Source organism: Barbus barbus, assembly GCF_936440315.1.
Source record: "Barbus barbus genome assembly, chromosome: 10".
NCBI classification, from domain to species: Eukaryota; Metazoa; Chordata; class Actinopteri; order Cypriniformes; family Cyprinidae; genus Barbus; species Barbus barbus.
Genome location: NC_136738.1, coordinates 31027964 through 31047600, shown reverse-complemented (window position 1 = coordinate 31047600; position 19637 = coordinate 31027964). Strand labels below are relative to the sequence as shown.

Below are 19637 nucleotides of genomic sequence, written 5' to 3'. Positions count from 1 at the left end.
CAGTCAAGCTCCTAAGCCAGAGTTTAAAAACGCAGCAAAGTAAGTATTCATCTTTAAACTTTGGCTTAGGAGCTTGATTCATATACGTGATTCAGTTCAAGTGTGTTAATGAATTCATTCAAAACTGATTTAGTGCTGTCACCATTCAAAACAAACAAACGTCATGAAAAATGTAACAGAAAAAAAAATATGGGATATGGATTTGTGATAATATGATGAATAATATTAATAACAGCAGAAATTTTGGGGGGGTGAACTATTGTTTTAAGTCATAAACCATAATTATACAACAGGTCGACAGCTGACCATCTGTCAGCATGCAGTGACTCCACAACCAAACATGCTCTGGGTCAAAGAAACACTAATTACTACATGCTCACTCACTCACACACACACACACACACTCTCTCACACACACACTCACAGTTTCATCATGTTTTTGCAGCATTAGCTGCAGGATAACCCCATACTCTGATTGATCAATTAATAGACCTACACAGGCAGACAGCCAGAGAGGGACAGAAAGAATTATGATGTGTTTTATAAACCTGGCAGCACATACTGTATGTCATCCATAAACACATTAATCACGCCATACAGTTGATACTGAATGATTAAATACAAAACCTAATTGCATTTTGTCAAAGCATAAATGTTGGATCTCTATTAATCATAAATAATCTTCCATTAATCAATTTTGTTTTTTAAATGCTCTACATAAAGAAAGTCCAAGAACTGTCCAAATCCCATTTCTTCTTCTGTACCGGCTGTCATTAATAGATGCATTTTGTGGTGGTTTGTTAACAGTATTTTTAATGCAATAACATCAAAATAAAGGTGTCAATCACTCACCGCATCGTATACGGTCACCGTTTTATCAACAGACCTGAAAATAGAGCCAAATAAAATCCATATTTAACATCATGCTGTGTTGTTTGTCACCAGCATCTGAACTCAGACAGATCTTTGTTCCAGCATGTTATGGATTTGAGTGTACTGCTGTATTAAACACTGAGATCAGAATCTGACACCACAGATCCACCTGCTGGTCAAACTGCAAAAATAAAATATACTGTGTAAAATCAAATCAAATAGAAATATTAGATCCTACAAACTTAAACTTAAAAAAAACAAATGCAAATTAGAAATGTTGCCTTGGCTGAAATAAACTGAATAAAATTTTTATGTTCAAGTACTAAAATGACAAAATGTGTTTCATTTTTAAAATAATTTAAAGCTAAATAGAAATATTAAAAGAAAATAATTTAAAAAAATGAAAGTTTTTTTTAAACGTGCTAAAATATTGTCTCTTCACACTGTGCAGAGTAAAACTCAAAAACTCTACTAAACAAAACAGATTTTAAAAAAGTAATCAATATTAAATACAAAAACATGAGCTATATTCACTCTGTTCAGTAAAGTGAGCTAGTATTTGCCAGCAACAGTGATGACAGGAGAGAGTATAGAGCAGTGACATCTCATAACCTGTGCATAAACACACACACACTGGAGCATTGTGGGAAAACATACCCCTTCATTTTGAAGGAAATAAATAGCTGTTTAGTGACTCATGAGTTCTGGTCTAAAACCTAGTGAGCTGCCCAAGATATGCCGTTTTTATATCATAGGAGCAGTGCAAAGGATGTTTTAAAAGGCTATGCTTTTCTTTAAGGCAGCACGTTCCTTCTTGAAAAAGGCAATCCCATAATGCATTGTGACAAAATAGACTCAATGTGCAAAAAGTGAAGCGGGGAAAAATGTTGATTAGAATTGCATGAAATATACGCCATGCAATTCTGGAAAAAACAACAACAAAAAAAACAGTAAATTAATTAAAAACAAATTTCACACAGAAGATCTATATATATCTATATCTATATCTATATCTATATCTATATATCTATATCTATATCTATATCTATATCTCTATATCTCTATATCTCTATATCTATATCTATATCTATATCTATATCTATATCTCTATATCTATATCTATATCTCTATATATATATATATATCTATATATATCTATATATATCTATATATATATATCTATATATATATATATATATCTATATATATCTATATATATCTATATCTATATCTATATCTATATCTATATATATATATATATATATATATATATATATATATATAGTAGCCATCATAAATTTTGAAACTTGAAAAGCTCCAGCAGAAAACATAAGCAAAAGTTTATTATTTTCTAAATTATTTTTTTATTATATAGATTTATTATTTGTTTAAGACTTATATATTTTTCTGAAGAATATACTAACGTAACTAGTTAAACACTAATATTGTTATAATAAAAATATAGATATTTTCAGTTCTGGCACCTAATTTCTTTTCAAAAAAAGGTTTGTTTATTATTGTTATTTTTAATTTTATGATTTCATTTTAATTTTAGTTAAAGTTTTAGTCATTTTGTTGTCTGTTATTTTAATTTTTATACATTTTTGTTTATATTAAATATATTTATATACTGTAGTTGTCATTTATTTCAGTTTTAATTTTTTAGTCCATTAAATTTACTAAATGAAAATAAGAAATGTTAAAAAAAAAAAAATATATATATATATATATATATATATAATATTCTTTTTTTTTTTTCAACATGCTTAAACCATTTTCTTGAGCTCAGAATTCACTTTAGATTTAACTAAATTAAATCAATCACTCAGACAGGCAATATAAAGAACTCTAAAACACAAGCGAGCTGGAATCACTGATAACGTCAGTCACAAAATTAAACATCATGCATATGCTGCCTCCACATACACACAGAGACCAATTTCCTGCGAGACAGTGAGACACAATATCCCAGCAACCCCTGTGATTGACTGCTGCTTATCTGCATGTGCGTAAAACAAAAGTGTGCGTGAAGATTCCCAGCAGGCAGTGCATGCACATGGCAGTCAGACTCGACCGTTGCCACAGTGACAGACAGACAAAGCCCACTCTGACGCCTGCTGCTGAGGATTATGGATTAAATAGCAGGTGTTCAGCAAAACTATTACAGCTAAAACAATCAATCATAACCATTCACTCACAGAACTACTCTCATGACTTCTACTATACATTCACACCTAAATTAGATTTGGTCCAAATACAAAGTCGAAACCATGTCATGTTTGTTTGTATAGATAGATTTGACAGGGGGAAAAAGTTGAAATAAAAATGAACTAAAAAATGAAATAAAAAGCTGCATTTACCTTTTTTTTTAAATGTTATTCTGTGTTGGAAACAAAAAGCCTGAATTGAAAAAAAGAAAGTCAGAAGTTTATATTTCGCAATTCTGACTTTCTATTTCCAAGGGAAAAAACTAATTGTGATATAAAATCAGAGATGCAAGGCAAAAAAATCCAAATTGTGAGATGAAAAGTTGCAAAAAGTTAACTTATGAATAATTTTCTTACTTTTTCTTTAATGCAATATTTAAGACCTAATGTTGGCTTCACTTCTGATCCAATTTCAGTGCAATATTTGATAAATCTCAGTGTGTTCAGTCAGTCCTGCTGGAGAATATTTTCAGCCGTTGATTCCCTCAGTTTAAACTTTTTTTGAGATTGAATGCTGGGTGCAGTGATAGAGACAGAGAGCGCGAGTACCTGCGTTTGCATGCTGGGAAATAATCCATATCCTCAGTCTGTTATCCTGCCCACCAGAGGCCAATCGAAACTTGACTGTCTGGCCATCTGAACACACACACACAGCAGAGTATGACTAATCAAGATTATCATGATGATTGAGTTCCCTGTAAAGATAATTAGAGTATATTCACTCCTGTAACTTAACCTCCCAACAAATGTGAATATAATTACACTTATAAACCGCTCTAAACATTTCCTCCCATAAACTGATCCTGAACAGATGGACGTGAAGAGAAAGACTGTTTTGGACTAGGTCAAAGCATTTCTAGTCTCATTCAATTGTTTAGCCAGACTGTTGTTTATCAGCAAGTTTGCAGTTTATTTTGGCCACTTAAAGAGCGTCCAGACTGGATTTTGAGCTCCATTCACTTTTATTGATCCGAAAGCAAACACGGGGAGTGAAACACAAGCACAGGCCAAGTTTCATATCATTGCTCAAACTCAGGTTGAATTTCGACTACTGATTTTGCAGTGTGTTAATATTCTGAGTTTATCAATATTTGTTAGTTGTGACATTTATATAAAAACAACAACAGTAAAAGCTGAAAAGACTGACACGTAGTTACTTATCAACAGCTGTCTAAAGGGTACCATCAACAAAAACTGATTTTACAATAAAAATAGTTGTCATGTTACACATTCATCTTATCTGATATCTGATTGTATGGCTGTTTGAGAAAAAATATTATTATTATTATTCCTTATAAGTGGTCTTTGTCTGCTTTAAGTAAAGTAACAATATAATCCATTGTAATTTAGGTGGATGCAACATGTTCATTGTGTGTTATAAATCATCATACTCTTAAAAGCTATAACCACAAATAAGTAAATATTATAATACATTAAAACTGTTCTTATGAATATTTATGAGATGATACAAAATAAGTTTTAAAATAATGCATTATGCTTTCATTATAATACCTTAAGAATACGCATATAATGTATTATAAATACAGGCTTCATAGAAAGTGTTACCCTGTTTCAATTACATATGTCTGACATTAAGATTATTAGTTTATGTCAAAACAATCCAAATGCATGGACAATTCAAAATACTCCCTAGGTGTAAAATAAAATAAAAAGAAATAAATTAAGAAATAAAATGGGATTATTTGCAGGGTTATTATACTTAGCTAAAACTAAAATTAAAATTAAAATACTAAATCATTTAAAAATGTGTTACTTGAAATAACACTTGATTTGATTGCACAGATACTATTTAAACTAAACTGATCTAGACAATGACATCTCTGAACTCAATAATGAATTGTGTTTAATCTTTTTATACATTACTGACACTCTATCCTCCAATTTTTGACTGCAGACTGTTGCACCATAATGGATCAATTCAAATTTCAAATAAGAGTATAACAATGGCAAACAAAAAATTATTTGTCTTTATTTTAATGTCAGTTATTAAGCTGCAATATGGACCAGAGTTCATGTTCATAGAAAAACATCAGACTTTCCCACATCACTGCAGATAAATCCCATCAGTCTCCAGCAGAGGGACTAATAATATTCATCTACAGCAGAAGAGAGATGATATGGACTGTGTTACCGTTGCTCATCTGAGGGCAGAATGGCAGCAGTTGACTCCCAGATCATGAGCTTCTCTCTGCCTGCGTCCAGAGATGACGTTCACCCTGACTGGAGCCTGTGATGAACATCTGTCCACACGGGGAGACACAGCAGGCCAGGACGCCGCCCTCACTGACTTCAGCACATCTACAGGTGACACACATCACAGCAGACAAACCCTCAATGCATAAGTGTAGTATTTGTTAAAAAACAATGTAATAAATGAAAGTAAAATAAAATATAAAAATGGACAAGAATAAATAACCACTGAAAGAACCAATAGGGAGACCCATCATAATTGTGTTGCAGGAGTAGATTTAAGAAGAGACAGACTGACAGAAATATAGATGTAAGTGAAGTTACGCCAAGTTATTAAAACAGGTACAAATAAGATCTCATGAATAAAACGCAGCATCAACAGTAGAAACACAACCAGGTTGCTTGAAAACATTTTATTAAATATTCAACACAAACTAGAGAAAAATAAAACTACAAAACAGAAAGCTACACCTTCATTGCAATATCTTCACACAGGAGAATTCAAGTATTCTGACTTTAGTACCATAAAAATCACTGCAGTTCATTACATTATGTAAACTAGATTTCTGTATCGCAACAGCACTTTTGCAAGCACAAAATCTGCTGCCACAACGCAAGAGTGTTTGCTACGCAGTTGCAAAGTCAAAAAAAAAAAATTGATTTCTAGATACGGTTTGGAGGGTTTTTTCATCCGTTTTATTGTTGCACTGTATATGAGTGATAGTGATAATGTAAAAAATCCAGCAAACACTGGATGAATGCTTGTGAATAGATGGATTGAGGTTTGAGAAGTTGTAGAAACGGTGGATTTCTGAAGGCACTGCTGTTTTCAGAAAGTGCCATATTAAAAGATACAACTATTAAAAAGCATAAACGATGCTGGAGTCTTGTGTGCACAGAATACAAGATTCATAACCGATATTAAACATTAATAGTCATGTGTCACGATGGCCTGTTTTGGGAGTTTGTGACTTAAAACATACACATTTACATAAATGCAGCTTTTTAAAATGTAACTATAATGGATCTTCTGTTCTCTAGGAGCTCAGAATTATGTAAACACGCTATTTTTTTTTTTATATCTGATAAAGAAAACATTCATTTAGTTTTGCCTCTTTTTCCATAGAAAGTGAAGACGTGTTTAGTCATAATTAAAAACAAATTAAATACAGTATATTCACTACAATATTAACGTTTATTTAAAAAAAAACAAAAAAAAACAAAAAACATATTTACAACATATTTTTGAAAGCACTGATGTTCTCGCAGTCGTGTCCCTGTACTTGATTTGTTTGAGTGTGTGGTGTGAATGACGCTGGTCTCAATGACTCTCCATCATCTGAACCGGTTTCAGCGAGATCTGACTCAACAGCTCTGTCCATCTCCTCTGGAAAAACAGTCTCATCGCGTGTCCCGCTCGGCCGATGTCGGAATTATCCTCATTGAATTTCTCACAGTTATCAAACACTAGGTTCACGTCAATGATGAAAGTCTCAAGATTCAAGTACCTGCAATGAGAAAAGTCAAAAGCAAACAACACTGGGTATTAAAATTAAACATTCACTATAATTTTGCTGGCAAATAATGAGGTTCACCAGCTAGGTATTATACTGGTGCATATAAATAGTTGATTTAGTGAAAAATAATGCTGAAAACAAGGAAAAAAAACTACAAAAAAACTACTCTTTGGTTAAAATGATCATTCCACTGAAAATAAAAGTAAAAAAATAAATAAAATTATTGAAAGTATTATTATAATCATCATCAATTAATTTATTATCAAAAGCTTGAAATTGTGTTTTTTTAATAAATTACTTAATCTACCTGACTCAAATTAAGTTAAAATAAAATCAAACAAATAAATAAATTTCACCAAAAGGGTAAAAAAAAGTGTTTTTCTTTTTTTTTTTTTTTTTTTATATATAACTTCATCTACTTGACTATAATGACTGTTTGGGTAAAATTATGGTCTACTATAAAACAAAAATAAAAATAAAATATAAAACAATGAAAATATGAAAAAAAAATTTTTTTTTTAAATGATTAGTCTCAATCTACTTGACTACAATGTTTTGTTAAAAAATAAAAAAAAATGATCATCATCATCATCATCTATAAATATAAAATAAAAATGAACATGATCAATAAATAAATCACCGAAAAGGCTTAAATATTGTATTTTTTTTGCTAGGTGTCCAGCCCTACTAATAATGGCAAAAAAAGACTAGTTAATAATGACTAGTTAACTAGTGATGCGCACTGGCTGTTGGTGAGTTTGTCTCTGATGGTAGAGAAGTCCATGGGCTTCTTGATGATCTTGCGGTATCCCGGGACAGATTTGGGGTTGACGGGTGTCAGAAATGGCCCGGCGTCCTGATGGCTTTCCAGCTCAGCCAAGAGTATTCTGAAAAAGACAGATCAGTGACACCTGATTCACACGCAGACTGAAGTAAAACATTCACAAGGTTTTCTCTGGTACAGTACCTGCACAAGGCCAGGTCTTTACTGTGGTCTCTGGCTGTTTTGGGTCTCTTCACACATGCGGGACTCTCCTGCTTTTCCGGGTTAGCAGAAGGACTCTCCTCGGTCTTCCTCTTTTTCATGTCCTTTGACACTTTCCTGGGCGTGCTGTTGGCACTGCTCAAATCCTCCTCGGAGTCTCCGGCCACAGACGGTTTCTTGTGCTGCTTGGCCTCAGCATGTTTCTTCAGGCCTCCGCTTGAGCGATTCAAGGCCTTCTTGGTCTTCAGGGACTGACTGCTCGCCTACACAGAGACAAATGCTTTAGTGAGGAAACTAAATCTCCAAACACAGGGCAAAGACTCTGATCTCTTCATGAAGAACAGACTACTGCAGCTTAGATGTTCATTCAGCAGCATTTATGGGGCCTTAAATGTATATACACATTTATGTGTGCTTGGGAATTGTAATTGGACTGGGAAGGAATAAAATATTTATGGTTTTAAATTGTTAATTGCGAATTATTAAGCCAAATTCCCCAGTAGTTGGTCCTAATACAAAACAAGTACTGTAAACATTATAATTATTATAATTATGTTTTATTATTTATAACAATAAATCATAAGTGCAGTAATAATTTAGAATATTACCACTCAAAACTCTTGACTTCAATAATAATTTTATGATTTATAAAAAAAATAATGATAATGTAGTAAAACGAAATGTATTATATTATAAATGTTTATTATTTAAAAATCTGACCTAATAATAATAATAATAATAATAATAATAATAAAAGTTATAATAAAGTATTCATTTTATTACTACATTGAATCATTATTTACATTTTTATATTATTATTTTATTGTTGTTGACGATAATTTTATTATTTATAAAAATACATTTAGCAATAAAATTTTGAATTGTATTATTATTACTGTGGTTGTCAGTGTCATAGTAGTAGTAGTAATAATGATTTATATAAATAATGATAAGTCTAGTAGTAAAACTTGTAGTAAATAAAAGTAATGAAAAATGTAGTAAAAAGGATTTTATTATAATATTATATTATTAAATGTATTAAAAACGGTGACAATAATAATAAAATTATAATATATTGAAGTCTACATTTTACTACTACATTAATTTATGTTTTTATATTATTAATGTTATTATATTATTGTTGTTGATAATTTTATTATAAAAATATATCAAAAAATGTTTCAAAGACAGTTTGAATTTCTTTGTCATTATTATTGTCGTCAGTGTGCTAAGTAGTAGTAGTAGAAGTAGTAGTAGTAATAATAATAATAATTTTTCTTGCATAGAAAAACTATCATCAATTTCAATGTGTTGTCAGATTTGACAACTGAACAGCAGTTGAACACTTAAAATTCAGCACACAAATCACACGGACTACTTTTATTATACTTGCATGGTGTTTTTGGTCAATATGAACTGACATTTTGTGGAAATATTCTTCTGAAATTTCATGACGACCAAAAAAAAAAAAAACAGCATTCAGGTTTGGAACGACATGATCGAGAGTGTTAATGAACTATTAAAGTGCTCCACCTGGGATATGCAGGCCGGGCAGAACCAGTCTCCGTCTGGTATGGTGGTGATCTTGGGTTTATGGCAGTACGTGTGGCAGCCTCGATCACATCCATCACACAGCAGCAGCAGCTCCTCGTTGTCTCCCTTACAGCAGATCTGACAGTACTGAGCGATAAAACACATCTGGATTACTTCACTTCAACTGCAACTAACCAAGATCTATAAACCACCACACAGATCTGAACTATAACTAACACACATTCAACCTGAAAGCCCTGCAAATCCATTCCCATCAAACTACACGAGCTGTGGACACACAGCACTCACCACTTTCATGATGGACTTCTCCCAAGCGATGGACTTGTGCAGCTGCTGTAGACACAGAGAGAGCTGACTGGCACTGCGCACCTCACTGAGAGCTTTACGCCACTGTCTCAGTCCTGGAGCCAGCTCTTCCTCAGCCCTGCCACAGACAGACAGATAACAGTACTGGGTCCCACATTATATTGTGTCCCTAATACCTGTGTACTTGCATAGTAACTAGATGTGTATGTAGTATGTAACCACAGTGCAAGTACATATTGGTACATAGTATCTACAGCTGTAATATTTCTGTAACTACACACATGTAACAACCCTCAAAATGGTATGTGTAACAGGACATTGATAATTTTTTCACTAAGTACTCATGTAACAGGAATTATATAACTATATTTTGTAACAACAGTATGTATAAGAGTAATTGGAACAATTTGATCCAGGGGGTGGAGATGGGTAGGTTTAGGGATATGTAAAGTGGGAGGAGTTGGATCTGGAGTTGGTGCACCACTGTAATACCAGTGTACTTACATGGTAACTCCTCAGGAACTGTCCACTTAATATAAAGTATAACCTCTTGGACACAAACCACAATTTATATGTAAAGCCTAACTTATGGTAAATCCATAGGAATTGTCTACTTAATAGAAAATAACACTTTCTTTACCAAAAAGTGCTGTTACACATTTGTATATTTGTAGTTACAGAAATATTACAGCTGTAGATACTATGTACCAATGCGTACTTATACTGTGGTTACATACTACATACACATCTGGTTACAATGAAAGTACACAGGTATTAGGGACACAATATAAAGTGGGACCCATTTGATAATTAATAGATATGACCAGGGTCCAAAATTAACTTTTTGTCACTTCTGCCAATTGTGAGAGAATTTAGTACATTTAGGGGTCATAAACATTCTTACTGGACATGAAACTTTTGCATTTGCAATTTTTTCTTAAATAAAAAAAAAATGAATCTGTACATTTGTCCTGAAGACAATGCAATTATTTAGCATTTTTCCTTGCATCAGTGATGGTCAGATACTTTTGAATCCTCCAAACGTTCTTACAAATTTGTAAGTGAATGGCCATTTTTATTCTGATTTGGTGCATGCTAATTTTGGAGCCTGGATATGACCCTATTTCATAAAAACATGACGATCAATAACCCACATTCATGCTGATAGTAACCACAGTGCACAAACTGAATGAGCACAGAGACAGAAATCAGATTCAACAGTGTTTTGCCACTTTCCACAAATAGGGTACAACATTACTGTTTAAATAGCAGTAGGAGGCAGTTTGTTTTTCAAATGTTTTTTTATTTATTTTTTTGTTGCTGAGAGAACTTGCAAGATGTTGGTCTATAAACCCTTCTATTTATTATAATTTATATAACATTTAAATAATTTATACAATATTATCAAATATTATTTATTTAATATTTTATGGGAAATATAATTTGATTAGCAACTCCAAACCAACATTTGGTCACAAAGCTATCTATCCCCTACTGAGTGATGGCTTAATGGCTAAATTTGCAACCTTGTTGTTATTATTCTAGGCTAATTTTTATTATTATTATTATTATTATTATTATTATTATTATTATTATTACTCAGAACTCTGACCTCAGGAGAGTCCCAATTATTATAAATAATTTGAGAACTATTAGATGTTAGTTTGTAAACTTAAGTAATTTTTGTTAAAATAAGTCAATACATAATTATACAGTATATTATAATTATCAATAGCATTATTTTAGGGGGGCCCCCAAATAGTCGACGATTCAATGCTTCGATAGGAGGAGCCTGATTAGACTCCCAATCGAATATTCGCGGGGTGTTACGATCATGCCTTTTTGGATAAATGGGAGTGCTCAAATGTTTGATTTCACATAAAACTACCAGTTTTCTCCCAATAAGTTAATATACAGCCTATTAAAATAATGCTATAAATAACAATCTGAAAAGAAAGAAGCTTCAAATAAATATTTTAAAGTGCTTGAATAAATCCAGCCACCCCTATAGATGCAAGTTTCACTTTCCATAAAATTGTCCCGACAGAGGATTTTGGCGGCAGGGATTTAAATCTTTAACACGACTCAAACTGACACAGGCAGAGTGAAAGGCAGGATTTTTATGATCAGGTAGGGTACAAGTGATTTCAAAACATTTCAGCCAGTTTATACATATATCGTGTAGCCTATCTATTATTTATCTCGTATAAGATGCATTTGGTTGAGTTACGCTGCAGTAAAACACTTCATTGTAGTACTACGGTGATTAGCCTATCTCTCAGCGTGAGCAGGACAAACAATGCAGAATATTAATAACTATGACTGGGACTGTCATATACATAATTATAATGAGAACACTTATAATGAAACGCGCGTTTCTGCACGTTGTTACATGAAGAACGCGTCCACAAAAGTTCATTCAGAGCTGCGCGGACACGTTCATGTTCCTTCGGGGCATTTCGTGCAGAGAGCTTATAAGTTGTTATATTTACGTTATGTTGTATAAATACGAAGCGTACTCTATATGACAAATAAGTTAAATCCCATTGATTAAAAACCTGCTATCAAAAGCTTCATTTTGGTCACCCTCAGTGCGTGCAGCTCAAAACAGAAATGCAGAACATTATTAACAACTGTCATATACATAACGTTATAATGACAGCACTTGTAAAAAATGTTGTGAATTCTTAGGGTTTCGCTGATGTTTAATCATATCTTTTAATCAAAACATAAAACATTATTTACCCCGTTTGTATCTGCGAAGCGCCCGATACACATCTTCCCTGTGTTAAAGTCTGTAATTATGACTGACTTCACTCTTGGTAATGTATTTAGCCCCGCCCCCAAAACATATGATTCGACTCCCAGTCGAATCTCGGCAAGATTCGAAAATTCCGATTCGACTATGAAAATCCTTAGTCGAGGACACCCCTAATTATTATTAATATTTTTTAACAAAATCAATAATTAATAATTGATCATGTAAACTAATAATAATAAACAAATAATTAAATTTGTTATATATAATTGTATTCAATTATTCTAATTAAATCACATTATTATCATTAGATTTTTTAAATTAATAAAAAAGCAGCAACAAGTTATTTACATTGAATAAAATTATTATTATTTATTTATTTAGAAGAATTTCAGGCTCTATTTAGTACCCATTTTGTGGCAGCCTCTTCAAGAAGCAGTTGCTTGTGGAAGGCAGATGACAGGATGCAATGAGGCTGTGGTTATTGTAGATGTAGACAGTGCCTCATGCTAATGCGTCACAAGCCAAAAAGTGAAGCTTGCAGAGTAAATGGGAAACAAGCACCACAGCCATAAACCCACAGATGCACACAGCCAAAGTGAAGCGTGAAGAGCGGCAGACGGGCTTGAGGAGCGTGAGAATCTGGATGACCTACCCGTCACCATCAGCTCTAGCAGGTGATGGCGCAGGGGCCGGTACTGAGACCGTTCCCACGTTATCCAGTCTGATCTGAATGGTGCTGCTTAAAGGGCTCTTCAGGTACCTTCGCTCGATGTTCCTCTCCAGCTCCACCAGACGCGTCACTGCTATATCCAGAGGGTTGTTCGCTCGACGCACGATGCCACTGTCGTTTTTGTCTTTGCAGTTTTGCACGAGAGGTTTGTGCTCGTAATACACCAGGTCTTCACTCTGTGACTGTGGCTTTGGATGCATCCAGCCCTGTCAAACAAACAATGCTTTCATACACTGCAGTTAAAATCAAAGACCGTGTTGAAACATTAATGCTCTTAACCTGGATCTTGATCCTACTTAATCTTACTTGAGCTCCAGCAACTCTATGTCATACTTTTGGGCTTTTTCATGTCAATTTCACGTATTGTTGTCTTTCATTTTAAACCATGCCGCCTAGTGGCATTATTTGGACTTAAAGGGATAGTTCACCCAAAAATGAAAATTTGATGTTTATCTACACCTACATCCAAGATGAACATCACAACAGCCGACGCGTCAATGTGCTCTGGCATAGTTAGACGCATGCACGGATGTATATGAACGACAGATCGCTTCCTGCGCATGCGTCTATGCCAGAGAATGTTGACGCATCACGCGCCGGATGTTGTGAATGCGCTCAGGACAGTTGGACATTGCGGTGGATCAGACGTAAAAATATTATTATATAAATACTGTTCGGCTTCTTGCACAGACCGATTGTTTCGTCTCAGACCTCAATATATCGTCACGAGCCGCAGGGTTTAATTTGGTTTTGTCCGTTTTGTTTTACGCTCAAAGCCGTGGGCCCCTTTGACTGCCATTATATGACTGACTGCAACGGTTTAAGTTAAAAATCTTTGTTCTACTGAAGAAACAAAGTCACCTACATCTTGGATGCCCTGGGGGTATGCAGATAAACAAAGTTTTCATTTTTGGGTGAACTATCCCTTTAATGTTGATGTTGCTAAAAGGCTTATACTAAGAAACTGGAAAAAGCCTTTCCTCCCAACTACTCTCTTTGGATGCATGACATGTTACAGTTAATTCAAACAGGAAAAAAAAAAAAAAAAGGTTTCACAAATGCTTGGTAATGCAGAAAAGTGTTCTAGTATTTGGCAACCCTTTCTACGATACTTCTATGAAATTTTATTTTACTCCCAGCTGGTTGTGATTCCATAAAGCTTTTTTCGTAGAGTAATAAAGAAAAATTAAATAATTAAAAAGATCAAATATAACTCATAATGATTTGTTTATTATTCTTAGTAGTTATTAAATACATTTTTTAATATTTTGCATGCACACACACACACACACACACACGTATAATATAAAAAACATGCGTTAAAATTAAATAATAGAATTATCAATAATATTATTCATAATATTAGCAACTATTATTATATATTCCTTTTTTTTTATCTGTCTTGCATCAATAATTTTTTTTAATTAGTGTTAGAAGGGTAAACTAAAACATGAATGCTCATATAGGCACAGACAAGAAAAGAAGGTTATGTATAATAATGTTTATTAAAATCCAGATTTCCTACCTTAACCTGCAGACTGGCTGAGGTGACTTTGTGTTCCAGTTCTTCCACCTGTTGCAGGACACCGATGTCCATGTCCATGGCCTGTTCTTCCACACACCAGCTCTGGACGGTGTCCTCAGAGACCTGATTCTCCTCCAGCTCAGAGACATCGATCACAGCCACTGGACATAGAGCGCAGACTAAGAGCGCTGTCCTCGAAGTGTTTCAAACAGTGTTTAAAGAGACACAACGAGCACCTACCATCTCTGGTCCTGCTGCAGACCTGCCCGATGTAAACCATGTGTTTCTGCAGCTGTTTCTGAAGCTGTTTCTCTCGGATCCCACGGGAATGGCACGCTTTCTCTATGGATCGTAACTCCTCAACATCAGTCACCTTCCACCAGCCAGTCAACATCTCTACAATACAAAAACACAAGTTTGTTGGGCCAGGTTCGAAAATATACATCTACATATTTTTAATTGACAATCTCCATAATCTATTGAAAAATTAGAGTAATCATAATTTCAATTAAACAGTCACTGGAATAAAAAAGTAGATTTAAAATATTTAATGTAATAAATAAAGTACAGTAAAATCTAACCTTTTTTATTGACACATTTTAGATTTATATCTATAAGATATAACATTTTATATAATTTTTTTAAATTTAAATATTAACTCATACATTATTATTATTATTATTATTATTATTATTATTATTATTATTATATATTAATTTATAATATGCTACCATTCAAAAGTTTGGAGTCAGAAATTAGAAATTAATAATTCTATTCAGCAAGGATGCATTAAATTGACAATTCACAAATTCACAAGTGACAGTAAAGACATTTATAATGTTACAGAAGATTTATATTTCAAATAAATGCTGTTCTTTTGAATTTTCTATTCATTAAGGAATCCTGAAAATAAAAATGTATCAAGGTGTCCACAAAAATATTAAGCAGCAAAAACTGTTTTCATAATAATAATTCTGAAGGATCATGTGACACTGAAGACTGGAGTAATGATGTCAGAAAATTCAGCTTTGATCACAGCAATAAATTATTAATTATTTTAAGTATTAATATTTCACAATATGACTGCATTTTATTATGCATTTGGTCAAATAAATGCAGCCTTGGTGAGCAGAAGAGATTCCTTTCAAAAACATATATAATACAGTTATATTTACAATATTCAATATATTTTTCATAAAACTTTTAATATGAAAATGCCACACTGAGTCTTTAAACATGAAGATATTCATGAAAATGAATCCTTGAATCAAAACTTTGAACTGATTTAAAAAAAAAAAAAAAATGAATCGGATGGCTGTACTAAAAAATATTCAAGACAAAACTCTTAGCACTCTCATGAAGTTGTCTCAGCCTTACCTTCAGAAATAGGTTGAGGTGATGGGTAATCCTGGTTTTTGGGCACCTCGATGACCGGTGAAGGTGTGGAGATGGGTTTCTCTGCTGAAGACTCTGGAGAATCACTCTTACAGACGTTCAGGTGTCTACTGCTCTCTGAGGATGGGTGAATGCCTCTGAGAATCTGAGCCATGGAAACACCAGAGAACAGCATGTTTGGACTCAAATTTCCATTGGACCAAGCACAGAAGGGCAGATCAATAATGGGCACACCGGACTTCAACTGCAAACACAGAGGAGCTGTTATAGTCAAAGAACACAACACACATAAAACGAACAAATGGTCTACACAAGGGTTTCCCAAACGGGGTGCATAAGTTGATGAAAAGTTTATAAATCAAACCAAATGTCAAATTAAAATAAATAAATGTGGGTGCACGATTAATTGAAATAAACTGAAATTGCAATATAGCCAAGTATGACTCTCAAATGTGCACTAGGTTCACTTTATTTACATGTTTGCATAATTTCCAACATTTTTGTGAAATCACATTTAATATTACATGAAATTAAAATAAATTATATTTTATACAGTACAAATGTTAGAGAATATTATATATATTATATATAAATTATAATGATTAATATTTTACAGAACAAGTGCAATTTACAACAGTAATATATTTATATAATTCATTACCCATTCATTTTCATAATTAAGAGCTAAAACAACAACAAGCCCTTTATAGTGCCGCCCTATAAATACATTTTTAATAAAAGCAATAAAAAATAAATAAAAAACGTCATCTCTGAAATAATATATAAAAATAAATTGCAATTTACAATACATTTATAAACTGTTATTTTATTAATTATAAGTATTTATAATTATTTTTATATAATATAATTATTTTTGTATAGTTAAAACAAGATATAAAAAAATAAAAAATAAAAATAAAATAATAATAATAATAATAATAATAATAATAATAATAATAATAATAATAATAATAATAATAATAATAATAAAGCCCTATATAGGTGTACTAAAAACACTTGCTAAAATATTTAATATTTTATCTGACCAGTAACCAAAATCAGAGAACCATGGAAATGCAAATGTGATGTTAAATTATGGAATATATACATAAAATCTCAGGAGGATTTTAAACATTTTACGTTTGACAAAACAAACAAAAAAATCCCTGGTCTACACGATCATACCTGCAGTGCTGCTAATGAAACGTTATTGATCCGCGCAGCGCTGTAGGGGCCGGCAGAGACCGCTGTGGTTTGTGGTGAGGAAGATGATGCTGAACGTGGACCTTCAGTCAGAGACAAGACGTCACATGGAGAGCGAGGCAGCAGACTGAACCAGTGAGCGTTTCTCTCCGTCAGAACCTTATAAAGCTGGTCGTTACGGATCTGCTGTTGGGCGTTAGTGAGGTAGGTGTTGTTGAGGAGACAAGAATCATTGAGATCAGGTTTAACTTCATGATTCTGGGTTCTGGGTAATATAGTCTTCTGCTTTGGCCTGCTGTATTGGTGATAAGAGACCTCAGAAGACATCTTAGCCACTTCCAACAGCTTGCTGAGCTTGGAGAAAGAGTCTGGTTTCTGCAAGAAGAGGTTGAGAGAATCTACATCCTGCAGAGGTTCGTGTTTCATTTCAGCGGTGCCGTATTTTTCATCAGGTTCCTCTGCCGGCTCCTCTTTGAAATGGACGAGGCGAGCGTTCTTCATCCTCTCACGCTCTCTCTGCAATTCCTCTGGACCTAAAGGAGCACAAGATATCATCATCATTATCATCACCAGCACATTTATACCATGGTTTGTTTCAATAAAATAACCGACCATGTTAAAAAAAAAAAGTCAAGTAGTAGTTATGGTCATATTCCCTGAAAATTAAAAGGAAATACTACAAATGTGTTATATATTCCTTAAATAGTTTAGATTTTTCTTATATACCATAATTTTACTTGTATATTATTTATTTATTTATTTATTTATTTATATATATATATATATATATATATATATATATGTATATGTATATATATAAACTACCAGTAAAAAGTTTGGAATAATTAGGCTTTTTATTTTTTTTTTTTGAAAAAAAAGTCTCTTCTGCACACCAAGACTGCATTTATTTGATCCAAAACACAGTACAAAAAAAAAAAAAAAAAAAAAAAAAAAAGTAATATTGTGTAATATTACAATTTAAAAGAAAGTTCTCTTATTTGAATATACTTTAAAATGTAATACAGTTTACAGCTAAATTTATTCATTTAGCTGTAAAATGTCAGCTAAATGAATAAATGTTTTTTTTAGTATAACATTTTTTTACGATTTTAAATTAATTTTTATATTTTATATTTCCCTTTTGTTAATGGAAGCTTATATTTAGTTTATATCTATAACTTGCAGTTGCGAGTTATGAAGTTAGAATTGCACGATATAAACTCGCAATTCTGAGAAATAAAGTCAAAGAAAAAAGGCAGAATTGCGAGATGCAAAACTTGCAATTGTGAGAAGTCAGAAGGTTACCTTATTTAATTTTTTTATTCAGTAGCAAATACAGGGTTCCATGCAAGACTCTAAAATGATGGCTTGACAGTCTTGTTTGAAAGCTTACATTTTTTAAAAAAGTCTTTAGTTATGGCCAATTCAACTAGATTTTGAGTGAGTAAATCATGAAAGAATTTCATTCTCAGCTATTGCTTTAACTCTGTAACAGTTTTTCTGTTAAAAACATCCAACCCGGTTTCTGTCGTATCCTGTAATCTTGACAGATCCTTCCTTCAGAAGATGCTTTTGTCTTCACATTATGATCTTATTCAGTCTCATTCTCTCACCCTCTCCGCTCTCCAGTCCCTCCACAAAGATCCCACCACACTGTGGCAGAACCCAGTAGCGTCGTTTATAACGGTCCTGACCGAACATCACAGAGCGCAGGGAATGAGAGGCCTCGAACAGCTTCCGACGGATCTGAGTCTGTTGCTGGAAGAGAATCAATAAGACAGATGTATTCTACTTTATCTTTCTTTATTACAAATATTTGGAAATATGCAAGTCATGAACGTGTCATATTTCCACACATTCAGCAGAATACATTCAGTTAAAGCAAGCGTTTTCCTCCTGGGAGCCAGCTATTCATTTTTGTCCTCTATAGAGGACGTTTGTTCTTAATGCATTTAATGAGATTTTGCCTGTGGTGCCTTGCCTTCATTTTCTTAACTGATTCCTGATGTCCTCTACAGATGACACACAATAACAAGATTTTTGATCTATATCTCTTATGCATTGGTTGGTTGTGCATTTTAGGCTGATGTAAAAACATACAGTCACCAAGAAAAGGACTGACTGTTAGATTTATTTATATACAGACCTTTATCTAAATTATATTTATATCATTCTATGCAAGTATTCTGCTATACTGTTATAAAGATCTCATCGATTTAAGTTACAAGCATATTTGGGTCTCTCAATAAAACTGAGCTGTTTTTTTTCTCCATATTCTCCATATTACATCCTATATGAGCCACAAAAGCCTGATGTGTCAAATATGATACTTACAAAAACATGTTGTAAGATGCAAAATCTAATGTTCAT

General features: G+C 33.0%; 2 protein-coding genes across 2 annotated transcripts in view; both read right to left on the bottom strand.

Moving 5' to 3' along the window:
* Nucleotides 1-3951, bottom strand: part of LOC306876498 (WD repeat, SAM and U-box domain-containing protein 1-like) — a 16098-nt gene extending 12147 nt beyond the window's left edge. The window contains exons 1-2 of the mRNA XM_079427721.1: nt 3843-3951; nt 3630-3716 (exon numbers count right to left, since the gene is read on the bottom strand). Of these exons, the coding sequence (XP_079283847.1) occupies nt 3630-3716; nt 3843-3864 (109 nt within the window). The 5' untranslated portion in view covers nt 3865-3951. The remainder of the gene's footprint in view (nt 1-3629; nt 3717-3842) is intronic.
* A 1734-nt stretch (nt 3952-5685) lies between these two features.
* baz2bb (bromodomain adjacent to zinc finger domain, 2Bb) overlaps nt 5686-19637 on the bottom strand; it is an 87690-nt gene continuing 73738 nt past the window's right edge. The window contains exons 28-38 of the mRNA XM_079426580.1: nt 18881-19025; nt 17250-17800; nt 16047-16308; nt 14910-15065; nt 14670-14830; nt 13067-13350; nt 9636-9771; nt 9327-9473; nt 7776-8056; nt 7552-7695; nt 5686-6799 (exon numbers count right to left, since the gene is read on the bottom strand). Coding sequence (XP_079282706.1) covers nt 6613-6799; nt 7552-7695; nt 7776-8056; nt 9327-9473; nt 9636-9771; nt 13067-13350; nt 14670-14830; nt 14910-15065; nt 16047-16308; nt 17250-17800; nt 18881-19025 — 2454 coding nt within the window. The 3' untranslated portion in view covers nt 5686-6612. The remainder of the gene's footprint in view (nt 6800-7551; nt 7696-7775; nt 8057-9326; nt 9474-9635; nt 9772-13066; nt 13351-14669; nt 14831-14909; nt 15066-16046; nt 16309-17249; nt 17801-18880; nt 19026-19637) is intronic.